The sequence below is a fragment of the Pleurodeles waltl genome, chromosome 6, assembly GCF_031143425.1.
Source record: "Pleurodeles waltl isolate 20211129_DDA chromosome 6, aPleWal1.hap1.20221129, whole genome shotgun sequence".
Taxonomy (NCBI): domain Eukaryota; kingdom Metazoa; phylum Chordata; class Amphibia; order Caudata; family Salamandridae; genus Pleurodeles; species Pleurodeles waltl.
In genome coordinates this window covers 1,083,389,455-1,083,413,445 of record NC_090445.1, presented here as the reverse complement: position 1 = coordinate 1,083,413,445, position 23,991 = coordinate 1,083,389,455, and the positions used below count along the sequence as shown (strand labels likewise).

At 44.9% G+C, this 23,991-nt stretch overlaps 1 protein-coding gene across 2 annotated transcripts in view; it reads left to right on the top strand.

Moving 5' to 3' along the window:
• EMC1 (ER membrane protein complex subunit 1) overlaps nucleotides 1-23,991 on the top strand; it is a 621,514-nt gene that overhangs the window by 92,163 nt on the left and 505,360 nt on the right. For both annotated transcript variants that reach the window (XM_069240148.1, XM_069240147.1), the window contains exons 5-7: nucleotides 7,125-7,253; nucleotides 9,483-9,609; nucleotides 15,201-15,350. In XM_069240148.1, coding sequence (XP_069096249.1) covers nucleotides 7,125-7,253; nucleotides 9,483-9,609; nucleotides 15,201-15,350 — 406 coding nt within the window. The remainder of the gene's footprint in view (nucleotides 1-7,124; nucleotides 7,254-9,482; nucleotides 9,610-15,200; nucleotides 15,351-23,991) is intronic.

Below are 23,991 nucleotides of genomic sequence, written 5' to 3'. Positions count from 1 at the left end.
CTACCAGTAATCCATCCATATAGTGTTTTCACTGGGTAGTCTACAAAATCAACCCAGGACTGGCTTGAGATTTTGTGAGACCCCCTCAACCTAATTCCATACTCCTCAGTGGTGAATCCAAAGCCCAGCGTCAAGGTAGCCTTCATGCGGCCATAGTATTCAGCATCACCACCAGTGAGTGTGAGGAGCCTATCCCTACACTTACCAGTAAACAGTTCCCAAAGGAGAGCTGCCCAGTGAGTCTTTGTCAGTCTTCTGGTTCCACAGGCCCTCTCAAAGGCTGTGAACGACTTGATGTCATCACCATTTTCATACTTGTGGACAATCCCTTTGGGGTATTTAGGGGCATCAGATTGCTCTTTGTCCCTAGGGGCTAAGTTGCTGCCACCATTAGTGGGTACTAGGCCCATTTCTGATCTCGTCCTCTCTATAGCCAGAAGCTGTCTCTCCAAAGGTAACCTTTTGGCCATTCTTGCTAAAAGGAGGTCCTCTTCACTGAGGTTGCCCTCAGTGTTCCCAGAGGAACCAGACTCTCCTGTGGGAGACCCTGAACCTGTGAGCACTATCCTTGCAGTGAAGGGCACCGAGGCCCTATCCTACTAGTTAGGTGAGGAGGGGGGAGGTACCTTTAGGCATTGAGAGTCTTCATCATATCTGGTTGCGATCATGGGGGCTATCTGGATTCGGCCTGCAGGCATCGTTGTGTTGGCCAGGGTGGAGTCATCCTAGGTTGGACTCCAGGGCGAAATCACCTCAGGACCTTCTCTGGACCAGTGGGCCACCTGGTCCTGGTCCTGGACATGGGCCGTGGGCGTTGGGTGCAGAGTGGGATGGGCTTGTGGATCCAGGGTGGTTTTAGAGTCCTTCTTGGATGTTTCTTGTGGACAGGGCTGCTGTCCTCGGGAGTTCTTGGTCCTCTGCTGGCAGGCAGGTCTCTGGGGGTTTGTAGAGGTCGCTGGACCTGCATGATGGGTCACCTTTTTGTAGCAAGAGTCTTGAAGCTGCAGGCAGGCTGGTAGGGCTGGGGGTCAAGTCAGTTGTCATCTGGAGTCTTCACTGCTAGGGTCGGTTCTTCAGTCCTTCTTCTTGAAGTCGCTAGGAATCTGAAGAGCAAGGTTCAGGGGTGCCCCTAAATACTAGAATTAGGGATGTTACAGGGGTCAGAGGGCAGTAGCCAATGTCCTGATGGTGGCTACACCCTTCCTGTGCCCACTTCTTTTGGGGATGGGGCCACTTACCTATCCCTATTGGTCACTCCTCTAAAACAAGATGGATGATTCTGTAAGGAGGGGGGGCTCACTTTAGCTGTCGACATCTTAGGGGTGTTCCTAGCTACAGTGGTCACTCCTTGTTTTTCCTAATTTTCCTGCTGGACCTGCCGCCAAAAGTGGGGGGGGGTCTTGATACAGGGGGTGGGCATCTCAACTAGCTGGAGTGCCCTGAGTCACTGTACCAGGAGGCCTGATCCTTTGAGCCTCACCACCAAGTATTGCAGTTCCTGCAGGGGGAAAGTGTGAAGCACCTCCACCCAGAGCAGACTTTGTACCTGACCCCAGAGAGCACAAAGGCATGGGAGATATTGTTGGAGTACCTCTGACAACATGGGACAAATGACACATAGAAAACTGCAGAGTGCATGGAAATGAATGAGGTAAGCTGAGCTGGGATTCCTTTATCACACAATTTGCAAACCCCTTCCTTTCTTTACATTATGCCATTCCAAAGTCCTAATGGACGGGGCTTGATCATTGGGGTCCCCTTCCCTCCCCGCAATTCGGTGCATGTACTGTCAGAACTATACGGAGCAAAGAGTAGGTTAAAGCTAGTTGGGGTGGTGGGGGGAAGAAGTTTGACTACTTTAATTTCGGTCAAGTCAGGACCCGGAAAAGGCCCACATTCAAGTGAGAGGAATGCACCCATGTTTCAAAAGAGTATAAATAACCCACACTCCGTCCTATATCGCTGAGGGGTTGAACATATGTTATTGTGAATGTTATCTATAATGTCACTGTTGTTGTATTGTGGGGCCTCCTTGTTTGTGACTGATTGTTTCTCTAAATACCCTAATAAATTCAGTTAAAAAAAATAAATAAAAAAATAGGGCCAGACAGCAAGAGTGGCAACATCTACCCCACCCTCGGAAATTAAGGTAGCTTCAGTGTTAACCCTGATTTGCTATGGGCATCTGGAGACTGGTTATACCAGAGCTAGCTGGTAAAGTACTAGGGGGATTCTTTTTTGGACAGGCCTAGTCTCCAGTTTGGTGTCCATTTTGCCTACGGTTGAAACACCAGGCCTTTTTGGGATCAAGGTTTTTACCTTTGTACCCATGAGAAGATTGTGAAGAGGTTCAGGACCCACATTCCTACTCGGGTGTTTGGAGCCTTTAGAAGACTCTTTACTTTTATCCTTAGGTGACTCACCACCCTTCCCCTGCAAAGGCTTTGTAACCACTTTCTTTTGGTCACCCCCAGTGGAAGTCTTGGTCACCCTAGTCTTGACCCAGTGGTCTGCCTTCTTTCCCAATTCTTGGAAAGAAATTGGACCTAGGTCTACCAGATATTGATGCAACATTTCATTGACGTAATTACTTAAAATGTGTTCTTTCATAAACAAGTTATAAAGCCCATCATAATTATGCACTTCACTACCAGTAATCCATCCATATAGTGTTTTCACTGGGTAGTCTACAAAATCAACCCAGGACTGGCTTGAGATTTTGTGAGACCCCCTCAACCTAATTCCATACTCCTCAGTGGTGAATCCAAAGCCCAGCGTCAAGGTAGCCTTCATGCGGCCATAGTATTCAGCATCACCACCAGTGAGTGTGAGGAGCCTATCCCTACACTTACCAGTAAACAGTTCCCAAAGGAGAGCTGCCCAGTGAGTCTTTGTCAGTCTTCTGGTTCCACAGGCCCTCTCAAAGGCTGTGAACGACTTGATGTCATCACCATTTTCATACTTGTGGACAATCCCTTTGGGGTATTTAGGGGCATCAGATTGCTCTTTGTCCCTAGGGGCTAAGTTGCTGCCACCATTAGTGGGTACTAGGCCCATTTCTGATCTCGTCCTCTCTATAGCCAGAAGCTGTCTCTCCAAAGGTAACCTTTTGGCCATTCTTGCTAAAAGGAGGTCCTCTTCACTGAGGTTGCCCTCAGTGTTCCCAGAGGAACCAGACTCTCCTGTGGGAGACCCTGAACATGTGAGCACTATCCTTGCAGTGAAGGGCACCGAGGCCCTATCCTACTAGTTAGGTGAGGAGGGGGGAGGTACCTTTAGGCATTGAGAGTCTTCATCATATCTGGTTGCGATCATGGGGGCTATCTGGATTCGGCCTGCAGGCATCGTTGTGTTGGCCAGGGTGGAGTCATCCTAGGTTGGACTCCAGGGCGAAATCACCTCAGGACCTTCTCTGGACCAGTGGGCCACCTGGTCCTGGTCCTGGACATGGGCCGTGGGCGTTGGGTGCAGAGTGGGCTGGGCTTGTGGATCCAGGGTGGTTTTAGAGTCCTTCTTGGATGTTTCTTGTGGACAGGGCTGCTGTCCTCGGGAGTTCTTGGTCCTCTGCTGGCAGGCAGGTCTCTGGGGGTTTGTAGAGGTCGCTGGACCTGCATGATGGGTCACCTTTTTGTAGCAAGAGTCTTGAAGCTGCAGGCAGGCTGGTAGGGCTGGGGGTCAAGTCAGTTGTCATCTGGAGTCTTCACTGCTAGGGTCGGTTCTTCAGTCCTTCTTCTTGAAGTCGCTAGGAATCTGAAGAGCAAGGTTCAGGGGTGCCCCTAAATACTAGAATTAGGGATGTTACAGGGGTCAGAGGGCAGTAGCCAATGTCCTGATGGTGGCTACACCCTTCCTGTGCCCACTTCTTTTGGGGATGGGGCCACTTACCTATCCCTATTGGTCACTCCTCTAAAACAAGATGGATGATTCTGTAAGGAGGGGGGGCTCACTTTAGCTGTCGACATCTTAGGGGTGTTCCTAGCTACAGTGGTCACTCCTTGTTTTTCCTAATTTTCCTGCTGGACCTGCCGCCAAAAGTGGGGGGGGGTCTTGATACAGGGGGTGGGCATCTCAACTAGCTGGAGTGCCCTGAGTCACTGTACCAGGAGGCCTGATCCTTTGAGCCTCACCACCAAGTATTGCAGTTCCTGCAGGGGGAAAGTGTGAAGCACCTCCACCCAGAGCAGACTTTGTACCTGACCCCAGAGAGCACAAAGGCTCTCACCCCATAGGGTCACAAACCTGTCTGTTCGTGGCAGACTGGCACAGACCGGTCAGCCCTGCACTAGGGGGTTGGGTAATACACAGGGGGCATCTCTAAGATGCCCTCTGTGTGCATTTTACAATAAATCCAATACTGGCTTCAGTGTGAGTTTATTGTGCTGAGAAGTGTAATCCAAAATGTCCCAGTCTTCAGTGAAGCCACCATAGAGCTGTGGAGTTCATAATGACAAACTCCCGGCCTATGTTCTTAATATGGCCACAATGAACTTAAAATGTTTAAGAATGGCCTTTGACACTGTAGGGACACCTTGCTCATGCAGCTATGCCCTCACCTGTGGTATAGTGCACCCTGCCTTATGGCTGTAAGGCCTGCTAGGGGGGTGACTTACATATGCGACAGGTAGTGTTTGGTAGGCATGGCACCCATAGAGGGATGCCATGTCGACTTTACCTTTTTCTCCCCAAAAACATACCCAAGCTGCAATGTTGTTTGGTGAGCGGTCCCTTAGGGTGGAATAATACATGCTGCAGCCCTCCCTGACAACAGAGCCCTTGGCACTATTGGTACCTTTCACAAGGGACATAACTCTGTGCCAGGGGTGTGTCAATTGTGTAAACAATGGTACAGTTTAGGGAAAGAACACTGGTGCTATGGCCTGGTTAGCAAGATCCCAGCACACACTCACTCAAGTTAGCATCAACATCCAGCAAAAAGTGTGTGTGGGGCTGGGGGGGCAACTTCCTACACCCATCATCAGGCCTTGGGTTCAGAGTATTCCTCCCCTGTCCCCTCTTCTTTACTTTTTACTTTTCTGTTGGGACTCTGCTCAGTCAGAGTCCCAAAATGGCTGCCAACACTTGAATCAGGAAGTGTTGGCAATCACTCAGATATCGGCACAGGGACTGTCAGATTTGCAGAGGATCCACTTCCCTGAATATATACATTTCTTTTTCCTTTAATATCTCAAACTACTGAAAGGATTTATATCAAATCACAAAAAGGGCGCTTTCCAGACTAAGTGATACCTTTCTACCAAATTTGGTTTAATTCTGTCCAGTGGTTCAGGCCATATAAGTTTATAACAATCCCTATGGAGATTGAATTAGGGGAAAGGCGTTTTGGAATCCCCTCTCCTCCTTTTTCTAGGACCTCACTTGACAAATCACCCCAAAACTTTCAACACAGCAGCTGAACTGACTGTCTTACTAGTTTTTGAAAATTTTGTGAAAATTCATTAGACGGTGCCAGTTATTGGCGAAACAAAAAACACCTTTCCTATCGAAACTAGGTCCTAACTACAACTACCTACACACCCTCTTTGGGGAATGGCCATGTCTTATAAGAGGTGAAGCCGCTAGTGAGTCATGATGCCCCCCCAACAATAGTAACAATTATCACATTTTACTCTTCACATCTGCGCATATGGTTTGTGCCATGGTATTTGTTCATGGATACTTGTTTTACCACAAGATATCCTAGTGCAACCAGGATTCATGGGGTTATTATGGTAACCTCACAGTGAAAAGTCAATTAGTACAATTGTTCCCCTGTTTAAATTAACTGTTACATGCAATCTGAGAATCAGTCTAATGTTTTTGACTTGTAGTAGTAATAAATCTGTGAATGTGTTTTAGCACTGTCGCTCTAAATATCATGTTATTAGGTCACATCTATTTTCACTGCCATGGCACAGCTATTCTTCCCCTCTCACTCGCACTCTTTCTCTCTCCATTTCTCAGTGCTTGAAGAAGATTCCCTTTCTAGAATGATTGGCTATAGTTAACTATGAGGTTAACACTGTGCTCTTTTGGGATGACGTTGCAACTCCAAACTGTCAAATTATGGCATTTTGGAGCTGCTCCTGCTATGAGAAAGCAGAAATTGATTGGCAAGGATAAGTAAATTAACATTTGGCACCAAGAAGTGAAACACGAGGGTCCATTTATGAAAAGAAATCATGAGAGGTGACAGTGAAACCTTTTTTTTTTAGGTATCTCAACTATGAAATCCCATTTTAAGAAGAGGATATTGAATACTATTTGGCTATGGGATTCATAGCACTCCTTTGATATGAAGAGTCTGTTCTAACCTCAACAAAAGTTAACAGGCAGGCAATTATTTAACCACCTGGAAACTCTGACAACTGACAAGTAGTCACTTCTCTATAGCCCTTTCTCTGCAGGAGATTTGGAGTATGAAAAGGGACTTTTCAGTCCTAACATTTTGTATTTGTGGACATTCCTGAGTGTCCTTTATCTATATTGTATTTATTTGTATAGCACACAACTCGCCTGGAAGGATATTATTGCCTTGAAGCAGGTGCTTTATGGACCATGCTAGAGTTGGGGCTCGATGAAGAGCCATGTCTTCAATATGATGCAGTCTGCAGTTCCCTACATATTTTTTAACAAGTTACTTCTGCAGAGCCCCTATAATATTTTTTCTGTGACTCTTACCTTTTCAATTAAGTAAATAGTGTTTCACCCGACCTTAAATGCAACTGACTCAATTCTTTTCATAATGTTTTTGTTTTAATCTGTAACTCATAGTTAAATATACATTGCTATCTGAAAAACCTTCCTATGTTGATACTCTTGCGTGGTGTAGGAATGACCAAAGGTTTGAAAAGGATGGTGTCATTTGCCTTTTTGAGATGATGCAAGAACATGTTGGCTCGGCACTTGGGATGGATTCTAAGATATAACTTAAAATACTAAAATAAAGGAACCTTGAACTCCGTTCATGTGGAAGTTGGTTTGCTTTGTGCTTAGCACTTTTCTGAACTGTTCCTTGTGGCCACTCTTAAATGCTTTTATGAACTCACTTTCTCCTTTGTAGTAGGTGGTAGAACCCTACTTTGAAGTAGTCTTTAGTGTGACCTTTGCATTTGCTCTGCTTTCAGTTTCCAGATGGCAAATTTGGTTGCGAGCCAGGATGCAGTTAGATTTGTTGTGGTTCTAAAGAAGACTACTGTTTCCCTTCATTACCTTTCCAATGGGCATCAGAAATGGCTGGAGCACCTACCTGAAAGGTAAGTACAGGCTGTGGCTGCTCATGATCTTATATGGTTGGTACCTTAGCAAGTTCTGACATTTGATATGGGGAAGATGTTGTGTGGAGAGCTGTTATAGAGGTTTTTCTCGTGTGTGTGTGTGTGTGTGCGCTTTTAAAAAAAAAAAGGTGTAACAGTGATTGTATGCTGTTGGCATATGCAGTAAAAGTGTCATAGTTCAGACAGGTGGTTTTAGAATATGAACATGCACATTAAAAAGATTGTCCAGTGTTGTTTTATAGTGCATTGAGATTGTCAAGTGTAGATGGAGACAACAACTAGGACGTGACATTACTACAATGCTTTCAAATTGTCCATCTGCCCTTTTTAAGTGCATTACCCAGTAAGTTTATGCTTTAATGAATGTACTCTACCTCCATTTTGAGAGCCTGTATAAAGCACTTTCAACAGTGACCTACTTTGATTTAGTGCTCCTCATCTTCCCACCCTGTGCCCTGCTCACCTGTCTTCACATCTGGCAAATAGAGCTTTAGGGAAGAGGGACAGAGCTGTAACTGCTCCTACGAGATTTATTCTTTGCTGACAAAGCTTTACCCATCTAGAGAGTTGTGGTGATGTTTGATTATTTCCCAAAGAATAGAACATCATTTGCTTGCTGGAAGACTAATCCTTTTTTTGTAAACCTGCTATTTTAGGAAAAGGAGGGGCCCCATCAAGAGATAGAGGGTAGTAATTTTCACTTTAAACAGATTTAAGTGGTTAAATGCATTTCTAGCAGTATCCATACACATTGCATAAACAAAGTGACACAGTAGCGCATGATTAACATTCTTATAGTAAATATTTATCTGTTTTGCCCTACTAACTGCTTATAATATTTATTCAGTGAATAACAGATGTAACAATGAAAGACCTGTCAATTCTTCATATGGAACCTTTGGCATGTCTTTGGGCCTTAATTTGACATTTTCATCTTTCTTTCAGTTTTAAGTGTTTTGAAGACTTTAGAACAAATCCAAAGTTGGAAGTGACAATTTCACACACATTCTTGCATTGTCTGCAAGCGGATGAAATTGTAGGCGGATGCTTTGTCACTGGTATTAACATCTCAAAACCCAGTTAAAAAAAAAAAACCTGTAGGATAGTGAATTTCCTTATCTAAGAACAATGCTCAATATCTTCGTACTTGAGTTGTCAAGCAGTATGCATCACAGAGAAGAATTCAGGAGGCACGATGCTCTCTGATGAAGCTTGATGAGCCATTTTCTCAGATTTTGTTTTAGAGCAGGAAGATGTTTGTAGTCTTCCATAAAGAAAGAGGTTATCTGTTGCAATAGTGTGGCACAAGAATCCTGAAGGAACACACTTTTTTCCTGACCTTTGAAAAGATTTGACAGAGGAAAGATTGGCGGTGATTTGATCAGAAGGGAATGTATCATTTAAGCTTGTGATATAGGAGGGCTGAAGCCCTTATATAATTGGAGTGGGGAACAAAGCATCGGGTATTAGACAGGTTTGTCCCTAAATGTCAGACAATGGAGTTTCTTCAGTACAGCCCTTGCCCTGGAAAAGGTGGTAGCCCCATATAGGAATATGGCTGCAACCAAGTATAATACATTCCTGTGTTCTAAATGGAAGCCAGTCAGAGCTGTCCCACGTGTTTGACAACCTTGAGATGTCAAACAAGAAAATATGTTTTTCAGCAATTTTATTTGGTAACAAACAAAGTCACAAGTCACGTTTTGTATCAGATGGGACCAAACAAATCAGGTGTTTGTTTCGAGTTATTGAAAAATAATAGAGGGAAGGCTACCCTTTGTCATTTTCACTCTGGTGATGAAGCTGAGCCGCTTGCAGCTCAGATCATACCTCTTAGTGAGGCAGAACACAGTCAGACTATTTGCTGACAGTATCTTATTGGCTCTCTTTGACAGGAATCATCAGTTCTGGTTGTATTGACACTTTTGGAGCAGTTGGGAGTACCATGCTAGGAGTGTATCCAGGGATATAGGCTCACCTATAGTTTGAGAATGAGAAGAACATGTAAGGCTGCTATTATTCTTTTGAGAAGTGAACCATAGTGTTTAACGTGGCTTCACTTTGGCTCATGTCTGAATGGTGAAGCTCAATGTTCTGTACAGTTTTAAGGGTCTTCTGTTATGTAAAGATTGTTTAAGTCTCAGACATTAGAATAGCTTATTTACGTGTTCTGTGATTATCAACCAAAATTGTTTGTTTTTCTTGCAGTGACAGTGTCAGTTACCAGATGGTTTACTCTTATGGCAATGGCAACATCCATGTCATTGGGGTCGCTCCTGGAAGCCACCTCAGTATTATTACCTTCAGCATTGAAGATGGCGAGATTTCCAGACAGGTAAAGTCCTAGTTTAGAACATAGGTTGAATATTCACATAGACTGGGAAGTCTGTTGCTTGTGTCCTTCACCCTTCCTTATGACTGACCTAATCACTATGGGTGGGACAAAGCGTAGCAAATCAAGACATATATGTAGACTACATACATACCTACATGGGGCCACATGGGTTAGAATGAGGTACAGGTTCTAAACTAACAATGACACTAAAACGAAATGTTTTTATAAAAATTCAAGTGGAACATGCATTCTGTAACACACCCCTTAGGGTGGCAGGGGAGCGACATGGCAGAAGAGCTACTGGTCCCCCAACCGTTGTGCTGCATATCATTTTCCATTGGTGCGAATCATACCTCTTTTTTTCTTTTTAGCAATTGCAGCTTCACAGCCTATTGGGAATTCTTTTTTTAGCAATGACATGGCTCCTCTTCCCGATAGTGGCAGCACTGGTCTCTTGGACTCATGGTAGATTGCTTTAAGTCACAGTGATGCTTCTTCCCACAAAGTATTGCTCATTTCACAGCGGGAACTGTTTAGAGAGACCACAGTATCCCCTTAATGCACAGGTTGCTCTTTTCTTCGTTCATTGTTTTAGTCCACTGTAAGGAAATGCCTCCTTGGCATGGTTGCCCCCTGACTTTTTGCCTTTGCTGATGCTATGTTTACAATTGAAAGTGTGCTGAGGCCTGCTAACCAGGCCCCAGCACCAGTGTTCTTTCCCTAACCTGTACTTTTGTATCCACAATTGGCAGACCCTGGCATCCAGATAAGTCCCTTGTAACGGGTACTTCTAGTACCAAGGGCCCTGATGCCAAGGAAGGTCTCTAAGGGCTGCAGCATGTCTTATGCCACCCTGGAGACCTCTCACTCAGCACAGACACACTGCTTGCCAGCTTGTGTGTGCTAGTGAGGACAAAACGAGTAAGTCGACATGGCACTCCCCTCAGGGTGCCATGCCAGCCTCTCACTGCCTATGCAGTATAGGTAAGACACCCCTCTAGCAGGCCTTACAGCCCTAAGGCAGGGTGCACTATACCATAGGTGAGGGTACCAGTGCATGAGCATGGTACCCCTACAGTGTCTAAACAAAACCTTAGACATTGTAAGTGCAGGGTAGCCATAAGAGTATATGGTCTGGGAGTTTGTCAAACACAAACTCCACAGCACCATAATGGCTACACTGAAAACTGGGAAGTTTGGTATCAAACTTCTCAGCACAATAAATGCACACTGATGCCAGTGTACATTTTATTGCAAAATACACCCCAGAGGGCACCTTAGAGGTGCCCCCTGAAACTTAACCGACTGTCTGTGTAGGCTGACTAGTTCCAGCAGCCTGCCACACTAGAGACATGTTGCTGGCCCCATGGGGAGAGTGCCTTTGTCACTCTGAGGCCAGTAACCAAGCCTGCACTGGGTGGAGATGCTAACACCTCCCCCAGGCAGGAACTGTAACACCTGGCGGTGAGCCTCAAAGGCTCACCCCTTTGTCACAGCCCAGCAGGGCACTCCAGCTTAGTGGAGTTGCCCGCCCCCTCCGGCCACGGCCCCCACTTTTGGCGGCAAGGCTGGAGGGAACAAAGAAAGCAACAAGGAGGAGTCACTGGCCAGTCAGGACAGCCCCTAAGGTGTCCTGAGCTGAAGTGACTCTAACTTTTAGAAATCCTCCATCTTGCAGATGGAGGATTCCCCCAATAGGGTTAGGATTGTGACCCCCTCCCCTTGGGAGGAGGCACAAAGAGGGTGTACCCACCCTCAGGGCTAGTAGCCATTGGCTACTAACCCCCCAGACCTAAACACGCCCTTAAATTTAGTATTTAAGGGCTACCCTGAACCCTAGAAAATTAGATTCCTGCAACAACAAGAAGAAGGACTGCCTAGCTGAAAACCCCTGCAGAGGAAGACCAGAAGACAACAACTGCCTTGGCTCCAGAAACTCACCGGCCTGTCTCCTGCCTTCCAAAGAACTCTGCTCCAGCGACGCCTTCCAAAGGGACCAGCGACCTCTGAATCCTCTGAGGACTGCCCTGCTTCGACGACGACAAGAAACTCCCGAGGACAGCGGACCTGCTCCAAAAAGACTGCAACTTTGTTTCCAGAAGCAGCTTTAAAGAACCCTGCAACTCCCCGCAAGAAGCGTGAGACTTGCAACACTGCACCCGGCGACCCCGACTCGGCTGGTGGAGAACCAACACCTCAGGGAGGACCCCCGGACTACTCTACGACTGTGAGTACCAAAACCTGTCGCCCCTGAGCCCCCACAGCGCCGCCTGCAGAGGGAATCCCGAGGCTTCCCCTGACCGCGACTCTCTGAAACCTAAGTCCCGACGCCTGGAAAAGACCCTGCACCTGCAGCCCCCAGGACCTGAAGGACCGGACTTTCACTGGAGACGTGACCCCCAGGAGTCCCTCTCCCTTGCCCAAGTGGAGGTTTCCCCGAGGAAGCCCCCCCTTGCCTGCCTGCAGCGCTAAAGAGATCCCTTGATCTCTCATTGACTAACATTGCGAACCCGACGCTTGTTTCTACACTGCACCCGGCCGCCCCCGCGCTGCTGAGGGTGAAATTTCTGTGTGGGCTTGTGTCCCCCCCGGTGCCCTACAAAACCCCCCTGGTCTGCCCTCCGAAGACGCGGGCACTTACCTGCAAGCAGACCGGAACCGGGGCACCCCCTTCTCTCCATTCTAGCCTATGCGTTTTTGGCACCACTTTGAACTCTGCACCTGACCGGCCCTGAGCTGCTGGTGTGGTGACTTTGGGGTTGCTCTGAACCCCCAACGGTGGGCTACCTTGGACCAAGAACTGAACCCTGTAAGTGTCTTACTTACCTGGTAAAATTAACAAAAACTTACCTCCCCCAGGAACTGTGAAAATTGCACTAAGTGTCCACTTTTAAAGTAGCTATTTGTCAATAACTTGAAAAGTATACATGCAATTGAAATGATTCAAAGTTCCTAATGTACTTACCTGCAATACCTTTCAAACAAGATATTACATGTTAAATTTGAACCTGTGGTTCTTAAAATAAACTAAGAAAAGATATTTTTCTATAACAAAACCTATTTGCTGGATTTGTCTCTGAGTGTGTGTACCTCATTTATTGTCTATGTGTATGTACAACAAATGCTTAACACTACTCCTTGGATAAGCCTACTGCTCGACCACACTACCACAAAATAGAGCATTAGTATTATCTATTTTTACCACTATTTTACCTCTAAGGGGAACCCTTGGACTCTGTGCATGCTATTCCTTACTTTGAAATAGCACATACAGAGCCAACTTCCTACATCCACTTTCTCTGGGTGCTTCTCACCTCAGGAACATGCTGGGCTTCTCTTCCTTAACAATCTCTTCTCCTGCAGGGCCAGTCATACTCCTCCCCCTACAAGCAGACTGACCTGTAGCCGCTAGACAAACCTGCTGCTCCTCTAGCTGAAAGTGCACACTTGAGGTGATATCCTCTCGTTGTCTGAATAGCCTTCAGGCAAACACCAGGCCTGATTACACAGTAGGTGTTTGCATAGTGTGCAAATCCCTCCCTTACTTGGTTAAGAAGAACTTATAAGTAGAACTAAGTGGGGTGGTTTGCATTTCAATGTTATACAAAGTTTTCAAAATGGGATTTGCATCTGCTGTCAAAGCCTCCTGAACCGGTTTAGGTTCGTTTTCTTTCATGTAATTTTCTGGCTGCTCAACAGATGGAGCCTTTGTGCAAGGTGATGGCTCTCACAGCATGTAACAATTGGACTGACTTCAAGCAGGAGTATCTTAAACAGGGGCACAATAAAGTGTGCGATCTGTACAATAGGCTGTCTTCAGCCTTGCTGAAGCAACAGTCTGAGACAGTAAAAAGGACAGGCACTGCCTAGAAACTTCCACTTCTTGACCAACAGAAACTGCAGTCCCTTTCCTCATCCATACAGTTTGCTCAAATAGCAGTACTCAGGAAGAATTGATCAACACTCTTTTTCTAACAGTGTCCTATCTACAGTCCTAAGGTTGCAGCCAAAGGAGAGGCAACTAATTCATGAGCCCAAAAATTAAAGCTTTGCACATCTTGAAATGGTGATGATCACATTCAGTTACTAATTTTCTTTCCACAGCCAGTGTGTTTCACCCACGCACACAGAGCTTCAACAGGGCTTTTATGTAGAACGCCAGGGTTTCCCTTTTCCTCCAGCACTAGCTGTGTTTATTCAAACCTGTAATCTTTAACGTCCAATTATCACTACATTGGGTGTTCTGTTACTCTGTGCTTTCGCAGATTTATTTTCATTGCTATTTTCAAACCTGTCAGCTTGTTCTTTTCCTTTCTCCTCCTCAGTGACAGCATTTGATTGAAGGCCACCCAGTTAGTTAGTGGAAGTCGTCGGAGTAAGCTGAAACCCAGGGGTTGATGCTAGGTTTTATACTGTGACATGTCTCCAGAACTTGGTTTCATATACTCACTGTATGAAGACTCCTCTTCCCTCGCCATGTTTCTCGTTACAGCAGTATGCAGCAAACTAAAAGCATGACAATTCAGAAATTTCTAAGGGAAGCACTGTTTCCATCCGTCCTCACTTCAGCAAATGGGACCTCACCTTCCAGCCACAGGAATACAGTGAACCCACTTCTGCTGCCTGAGGACGATGTCCTCATTCTCCGTCTTGCGTCTGGCTAAATCGGGGGCATACAGCATTAAGCCACTAGGCCCAGCTGTCAGACTTGTACCACACACACAGAGTTCTGCTACTGTGCATGTGATACACATTCAGTGAACACATACATGATGTCCGTGCAAAGGTCTGTGGTTCTCATAATAGTGGAATTTTAGGCAAGTAGGTTAGTAGACCAGGCATTCTTGCTGACACAGATTGAAAAAAGGACTGGTCAAAGATTATGAAAACCTGGTATACTGCCACCACTGCTTTGTTATTCACCCAGGGCGTGGTCAGTAGTCCTGTGTCCACCAGGAGTTCATGCTTGGTGCACTCCTCCAGATCTCAGAAAAGGTTCTGGACCTTGTATTGCTAGACAGGCTGAAACCTGTGCATGCATGCTAGAATAGCAGGATGCCAGGGTCCAACAAAAAGTCAGGGTATGCATTTCACATGCAGTCAGGCACTCGGGTCAAGGTTACACACCTATTTACCATGCAGAGGACATTTGTATCCAAAAACATAGGAAGCGATGAACTGTCGACCAAAAAATTGGGTTTGGCTTTTCCTGAAGGTTGTTTTTGAGAGGTAGATCCCAAAAGTAAATGACTGGCTGTACTATGTTGGATGAATGTGTGTGTGGAGTGTACATGCATAAAGAACAAAGTTACAATGGGTTGGTTGTTGATGTACAAGTCGAGATAGTCCATGATTGTTGGTAGAGGAATGTGATATACCCTTTTTCACTCACATTCGGATGCACACACAGAGGATTGGTCAATAGTGTAACAGTTGTGACTGTGGTTCGAGGTCATAGCAGTGCATAATGACATAGTACATGAATGCTGAGCTTTAATTGGTGCCGGGTGGTTAGTTTAAAACCTTCATTTGTCACCTAGCCTGAAAGTTCTTCTTGAATGATTAAGGTGCCCTTGTCTTCTTCTGTGCAGGTGAGGGTTGCTGCTCCATGGATATCTGTTCTTACTGGTACTTGTGGAGTCATCAGTGAAGGAATACTAGTTTGTGCAGACAAGAAGACACAATCTCTCTACAGCCTGTCTTTGGAGTCAGACCATGAGATGACACAGATGCTGCTACAGGTGAGGAGTAGTGTTAATGAATGTATTGGATTCCTCATGTTTGCCATTTGATTTGAAATGATTTCCAGGATCATGCCAAAGAGGCCTTAGATGTATAGTGAATGGTATTAACAATATTGCAGGGATCATGGCGGCATTAAAACAAGCGAGACTATTATGAGGTTACCTCTAAATTGCTGCTTGGCAGTTACGAGTGAGCTGAAGGAACAATCAAGATGCTGTTTGTGCTCCAGGAATCACTTGAAAGGAGCCTTGTAATTGGCGTAGAAGCCCTACATTTATATGGGTGGATTGCATGAGTGCTGTTAAAGGTTGCTCAATCTTCTGATGAAGAAGGAAGTCTGTATAGGATGGAGAACAATCAGAACCGTGCAGCAGAGCAGGGTCATATGGTTGCTTTTGGTTTGTGATTAAATGTTGATTTGGTGTTAGACAAAATCACTTTATGACAACTGATGAAAGGAATCCTTGGGCTGATTTGAACACTAGTAGAAGAACTTTAAAGAGGGGCACGTATCTTAAGCCATTCATCCTAGTGATGTAGATGAAGGTGAATAGACGTGGCTGTTATTGATAAAGTTCAGGACTTTTCCAAGGAGCTCAAAGGAATAGTGAGTGTCACCCAAGAAGTCCAATTTTCTCAGAACATTGGTTATTAGGGTCTTAGTGATTTAGGGCAGATATTGGGGATCAATATAATCAGATTGCTACGCAGACGTAGCTTTAGCATAATGAAGGTACAGAGCACAATTTAACTGTCAAAACTAACTTTGGGAATGTAGGTAGAGGCAAATGGAAATGTACATTTAATTTATTTAAATTGTATAGTTTTGTAACCAAGATGTTTCACAGCCTATTTACAGTACACCTTACAAAAATAGTTTAAGTTGTAGGATAGAACAGGAAAAGAGCATGATTTTAATGTTGACTCTTGATCACTGTTAAATAGGCATTTAGGATTTGGTAAACTGGGTCAGAACTCAGAAGTGAGTAAAGAGCAGGACTTGGAGCAGGCGTATGGGGTGGCTTGAGTACAGACAAGGCTGAATGAGGTGAAATTTAAAAGACTGAAATTGTTGTTAAAACAACGGAATGAATAAAGAGAAAGGATATCTAACATTGAAGATTTTCTGATGTAGCAGATGTTTAATTGAAATAAGCAGAAGATAGGATGCTATCTAAATCCTGGTAAGTAAGGAGAAATGGATAACAAGAAAAGGTTGTCCTTCTAAAATGTGGGCTGAAGAAAAACAGACAAGTGAAAATTGGCAAGTTTAGGCGAAGTCTATATAAAGGGATCTGCAGTAATTTAGGTAAGAGAATACCAAAGAAGTTTATTTGAGGTAACAGAATGAAAGAACAAAACAGATCATGAAAATGTTAAATAGAAAACTGTAACTGGCGAACTCGGGCTGGATTTGCTTATGGAAGGGTTCAGCCACTGATTAAACTGAAAGCCCAAGTTTGGACATAGGGGAGTGTGACATTTAAGTTGTGCTAGTATTGGAAACTCAGCTGAGTTTTTCTCATGGAAACCTACTTTGTACACAAATGTCTACATTTATAATGAACTTGACAGCTTTTGAATTTTCACTTTAGATTCACTACATTTTGGTTGAGGAAATCAGAGGCAGGTGAAAAGTTCTAAACAAAATGCTGTCAGTCAACCTAGAAGCAGAAGAAACCATTAGTTCGATGGCATCTGTCGCTGTAGATACGCATGTTTCGTTGTAGATACGCATGTTTTGCATAGCTCGCCATCTGGTGTTGGGCCGGAGTGTTACAAGTTGTTTTTCTTCGAAGAAGTCTTTCGAGTCACGGGACCGAGTGACTCCTCCTTTTGTCTCCATTGCGCATGGGCGTCGACTCCATCTTCGATTGTTTTTTTTCCGCCATCGGGTTCGGACGTGTTCCTGTCGCTCCGAGTTTCGGAACGGAAAGATAGCTAATTTCGGAAGATTTTCGTCGGTATTGTTGCGTTCGGGATCGGCGTAGTTAGATTCAACACCGCGTCTAAGATCGAAGAGCTCCGGTGCCCTTCGGGGTAATTCTTTCGATCCCCCGTCGGGGCCTGGTCGGCCCGACCGCGTGCAGAAGAACGCCGATGGAACGGACCCCGTTCCGTTTCTGTCCCAAATGCCACAATAAATACCCCTATACAGACCAACACTTGGTCTGCAACCTGTGCCTGTCACCTGAGCACAGTGAAGACACCTGCGAGGCCTGTCGTGCGTTCCGGTCCCGAAAAACACTCCGAGACCGTCGAGCCAGAAGACTTCAGATGGCGTCCGCGCCGACAGCCCACCGGGAGTTCGAGGAACAAGAAGAGGAGGGAACCTTTTCGATCCAAGAATCGGACTCCGAAGGATTCGACGATACACAAACCGTGAGTAAGACGTTGAAAACCACTCAGAAGAAGATTTACAAGGCCCAGGGGACGCCACTGCCACCAGGCCATGGCTCGACCCATAAATTCGGTGACCGACCGTCGGCACCGAAAAAGGCCCAAACAGTGCCGAGATCGTCCGACTCCGGTCGAGACACCGGCACGCAGCCTTCTCGGGACCGAGAAAGTGCTAGAGACAAGCATCGACACCGAGATACCGGTGTAGACACGGCTCGACGCCGAGACAGCGGCACCGAAGAAGATCGACGCCGAGAGGTTTCGGCCCCGAAAAAGAAAAAAGTCACCTCGGAGCCGAAAAAAGATGCAGACAGGGTTTCGGTGCCAAAACAAACTGCAACCGACCCAGTTTCAGGCTCTTATACAGAAGAGCACTCGCTAACCTCCCAAATGCAAAAGCATAGGTTTGAGGAAGAGCTACACTCAACTGATGTAGACCATACGCAAAAGCGTATTTTCATACAGCAGGGGACAGGAAAAATAAGCACCATTCCCCCTATTAGAAGAAAGAGAAGATTGGAGTTCCAAACTGAACAAACACCACAAACAAAAGTGGTGAAAAAAGTTACCCCACCACCCTCTCCTCCACCTGTGATTAACGTCTCACCAGCACAAACTCCATCACATTCCCCAGCTCACACCACCATGAGCCAGGGTGACCAAGATCAAGACGCATGGGACTTATACGACGCCCCAGTGTCAGATAACAGTCCGGAGGCATACCCTACGAAGCCATCTCCACCAGAGGACAGCACTGCGTATTCTCAAGTGGTGGCTGGAGCAGCACAATTTCACAATGTAAGCCTCCACTCAGAACAGGTCGAGGATGACTTTTTATTCAACACACTCTCCTCCACCCACAGCTCCTACCAAAGCCTGCCTATGCTCCCTGGTATGCTCCGGCACGCAAAAGAAATCTTTAAGGAGCCGGTCAAAAGTAGGGCAATCACACCAAGAGTGGAAAAAAAGTATAAGGCGCCTCCTACAGACCCGGTTTTCATCACTACACAGCTGCCACCAGACTCTGTCGTTGTAGGAGCAGCTAGGAAAAGGGCCAACTCCCACACATCTGGAGATGCACCACCCCCAGATAAAGAAAGCCGCAAGTTCGATGCAGCTGGTAAGAGAGTCGCAGCACAAGCTGCAAACCAGTGGCGCATCGCTAACTCCCAGGCACTACTTGCGCGCTATGACAGAGCCCATTAGGATGAGATGCAACAGCTCATTGACCATCTGCCCAAGGACCTACAAAATAGGGCAAAACAAGTGGTTGAAGAGGGACAGACCATTTCCAACAACCAAATCCGCTCCTCCATGGACGCTGCAGATACAGCTGCACGGACAATTAATACATCTGTAACTATCAGAAGGCATGCATGGCTCCGAACGTCTGGATTTAAACCAGAGATTCAGCAAGCAGTTCTCAATATGCCTTTTAACGAAAAAGAACTGTTCGGTCCAGAAGTGGACACAGCGATTGAGAAACTCAAAGACACGGACACTGCTAAAGCCATGGGCGCACTCTACTCCCCGCAGAGCAGAGGGAATTACAGCACATTCCGTAAAACACCCTTTAGAGGGGGGTTTCGGGGTCAGAGCACACAAGCCAGCACCTCACAGGCAACACCGTCCAGTTACCAGGGACAGTACAGAGGAGGTTTTCGGGGACAATATAGAGGAGGGCAATTCCCTAGGAATAGAGTAAAATTTCAAAGCCCCAAAACCCCAACTACTAAGCAGTGACTCACATGTCACTCACCCCCTCCACACAACACCAGTGGGGGGAAGAATAAGTCATTATTACAAAGCATGGGAGGAAATCACTACAGACACTTGGGTTCTAGCAATTATCCAACATGGTTATTGCATAGAATTTCTACAATTCCCTCCAAACATACCACCAAAAGCACAAAATTTGACAAAACATCATTCCAATCTCCTGGAGATAGAAGTGCAGGCACTATTGCAAAAGAATGCAATCGAATTAGTGCCAAACACACAAATAAACACAGGAGTTTACTCACTGTACTTTCTGATACCAAAGAAGGACAAAACGCTGAGACCAATCCTAGACCTCAGAATAGTGAACACATTCATCAAATCAGACCACTTTCACATGGTCACACTACAAGAAGTATTACCATTGCTAAAACTACACGACTACATGACAACTTTAGACCTCAAGGACGCGTATTTCCATATACCAATACACCCATCGCACAGGAAATACCTAAGGTTTGTATTCAAAGGAATACATTACCAATTCAAGGTACTGCCTTTCGGATTAACAACCGCACCAAGAGTCTTTACCAAATGTCTAGCGGTAGTCGCTGCACACATCAGAAGGCAGCAAATACATGTGTTCCCATATCTAGACGACTGGCTAATCAAGGCCCATTCGTTAATAGAGTGCTCAAATCACACAAATCAGATCATACAAACCCTCTTCAAACTAGGGTTCACCGTCAACTTCACGAAATCCAACATTCTGCCGTGCAAGGTACAACAATACCTAGGAGCCATAATAGACACAACAAAAGGAGTAGCCACTCCAAGTCCCCAAAGAATTCAAAATTTCAACACCATCATACAACGCATGTATCCAACACAAAAGATACAAGCAAAGATGATATTACAACTCCTAGGCATGATGTCTTCATGCATAGCCATTGTCCCAAACGCAAGACTGCACATGAGGCCCTTACAACAGTGCCTAGCATCACAGTGGTCTCAAGCACAGGGTCATCTTCTAGATCTGGTGTTAATAGACCGCCAAACTTACCTCTCGCTTCTGTGGTGGAACAACATAAATTTAAACAAAGGGCGGCCTTTCCAAGACCCAGTGCCACAATACGTAATAACAACAGATGCTTCCATGACAGGGTGGAGAGCACACCTCGATCAACACAGCATACAAGGACAATGGAACGTACATCAAACAAAACTGCATATAAATCACCTAGAACTTCTAGCAGTTTTTCAAGCACTAAAAGCTTTCCAACCAATAATAGTTCACAAATACATTCTCGTCAAGACAGACAACATGACAACAATGTATTATCTAAACAAGCAAGGGGGGACGCACTCCACGCAGTTAAGCCTGCTAGCACAAAAAAATTGGCGTTGGGCAATTCACAACCAAATTCGCCTAATAGCACAATTTATACCAGGGATCCAAAATCAACTCGCAGACAATCTCTCTCGAGATCACCAACAGGTCCCCGAATGGGAAATTCACCCCCAAATTCTGAACACCTATTTCAAACTCTGGGGAACACCTCAAATAGACTTGTTTGCGACGAAGGAGAACGCAAAATGCCAAAACTTCGCATCCAGATACCCACACAAACAGCCCCAAGGCAATGCCCTATGGATGAACTGGTCAGGGATATTTGCTTACGCTTTTCCTCCTCTCCCTCTCCTTCCTTACCTGGTAAACAAACTCAGTCAAAACAAACTCAAACTCATATTAATAGCACCAACTTGAGCAAGGCAACCTTGGTACACAACGCTGCTAGACCTATCAGTAGTACCCCACATCAAGTTGCCCAACAGGCCAGATCTGTTGACACAACACAACCAAAAGATCAGACACCCAGATCCAGCATCGCTGAATCTAGCAATCTGGCTCCTGAAATCCTAGAATTCGGGCACTTACAACTTACCCAAGAATGTATGGAAGTCATAAAGCAAGCCAGAAGGCCATCCACCAGGCACTGCTATGCAAGTAAATGGAAGAGGTTTGTTTGCTACTGCCATATTAATCAAATACAACCATTACACACAACTCCAGAACATGTAGTGGGTTACTTGCTTCACTTACAAAAATCTAACCTGGCTTTCTCTTCCATTAAAATACATCTTGCAGCAATATCTGCATACCTGCAGACTACCTATTCAACTTCCCTATATAAGATACCAGTCATTAAAGCATTCATGGAGGGCCTTAGGAGAATTATACCACCAAGAACACCACCTGTTCCTTCATGGAACCTAAATGTTGTCCTAACTAGACTTATGGGTCCACCTTTTGAACCCATGCACTCCTGCGAAATACAGTTCCTAACCTGGAAGGTTGCATTTCTCATCACCATTACTTCCCTAAGAAGAGTAAGCGAGATTCAGGCGTTTACAATACAAGAACCTTTTATACAACTACACAAGAATAAGGTCGTCCTAAGGACTAATCCTAAATTTTTGCCAAAGGTTATTTCACCGTTCCATCTAAATCAAACAGTGGAACTTCCAGTGTTATTTCCACAGCCAGATACCGTAGCTGAAAGGGCACTACATACATTAGATGTCAAAAGAGCATTAATGTATTACATTGACAGAACAAAGAACATCAGAAAGACTAAACAACTATTTATTGCATTTCAAAAACCTCATGCAGGAAACCCAATATCAAAACAAGGTATAGCCAGATGGATAGTTAAATGCATCCAAATCTGCTACCTTAAAGCTAAACGACAGCTGCCCATTACACCAAGGGCACACTCAACCAGAAAGAAAGGTGCTACCATGGCCTTTCTAGGAAACATCCCAATGCAAGAAATATGTAAGGCAGCCACATGGTCTACGCCTCACACATTCACCAAGCACTACTGTGTAGACGTGTTATCCGCACAACAAGCCACAGTAGGTCAAGCCGTATTAAGAACATTATTTCAAACTACTTCCACTCCTACAGGCTGAGCCACCGCTTTTGGGGAGATAACTGCTTACTAGTCTATGCAGAACATGTGTATCTACAGCGACAGATGCCATCGAACTGAAAATGTCACTTACCCAGTGTACATCTGTTCGTGGCATCAGTCGCTGTAGATTCGCATGTGCCCACCCGCCTCCCCGGGAGCCTGTAGCAGTTTGGAAGTTACCTTCAACTATTTGTATATGTATCATCTCAACCTTAAATAGGTACATACTTAGTCACTCCATTGCATGGGCACTATTACTACAATTCAACTCCTACCTCACCCTCTGCGGGGAAAAACAATCGAAGATGGAGTCGACGCCCATGCGCAATGGAGACAAAAGGAGGAGTCACTCGGTCCCGTGACTCGAAAGACTTCTTCGAAGAAAAACAACTTGTAACACTCCGGCCCAACACCAGATGGCGAGCTATGCAAAACATGCGAATCTACAGCGACTGATGCCACGAACAGATGTACACTGGGTAAGTGACATTTTCATTTCCTTCCCTCGGTGATGAAAATAAAATGCTATTCAGCTTTCAACTACATATAAAAAAGGAAAGAAATTAGACAGTTTAGTGTCTAAAAAAGAAATTAAATACATAAAAAGCTATAATCTGCCAAGTAGAAAGATGCATTTGTTTTTTAATTAATTTTGAAACAATTAAAAAAACAATTATACTTAGAAAATGAACTGTTCTTAAACACCAGGGCAGGTTAACAATTCATTATCCATAGATTTTAATAAACTATAAAACAATAAAAGTGTTATTGCAAAAATGCAGTACAAACATTTGATTTTAGACTATAGAATTCCACTTAACATTTCAATTAATGAATGAAAAGATTTTTGTGCGAGGGGTATGTGGTTTATCTAATCACCAAGATGGCTGTACGGACCAGAGACTTCAGCTCAGGTGGGCAAATTAATTGAAATACCACAGTCTAACTTGCACCAAAAGCGAAACAGGCAATCTACACACAATAGTGAACCTATCCCCATCCAGCTGTTAACAGCAAATCAAAGTGGAAGATCTAATTACCAGCGTGATAAGGATCGAGTGCTAAGTTTGGAGAAACCAGGGAGCTATACAGGGACAGCTTAGCAGTGTTCCTGCCTGTGAGACTGGCCCCTGAAGCACAAAAGTGCAACTGTAAAATCAGCAGAGGTAAACAATAAGTAATCCTGATCCACAAGAGAGCTGAAAAGTTTGATTATGACGATATCAAAGCTACTTTCAATTGGGTCCTCACCTGTACTATAGAGGTCAAACTACATGGTTGTTTGCAAGTGGTTCAAAATGAGTTTCATTTTGCAGATAGGAGATGCATAAATACATTGAATAAAGAAAGTATGTTTATTTGATGCTATTAAGAATGCCATTTTTGTCAAATGGATGTACCAATTAAAATGTGTACATTGCCCAAAATGATACAAACCTGGTCATGTCCCTATGCAAGGTTATTCTGTATCTGCTGATGAGAGTGTTGTCATTGAACCAACCCTGGCAAGAACGTATAATTTCCCTATCTCTAGGCTTCT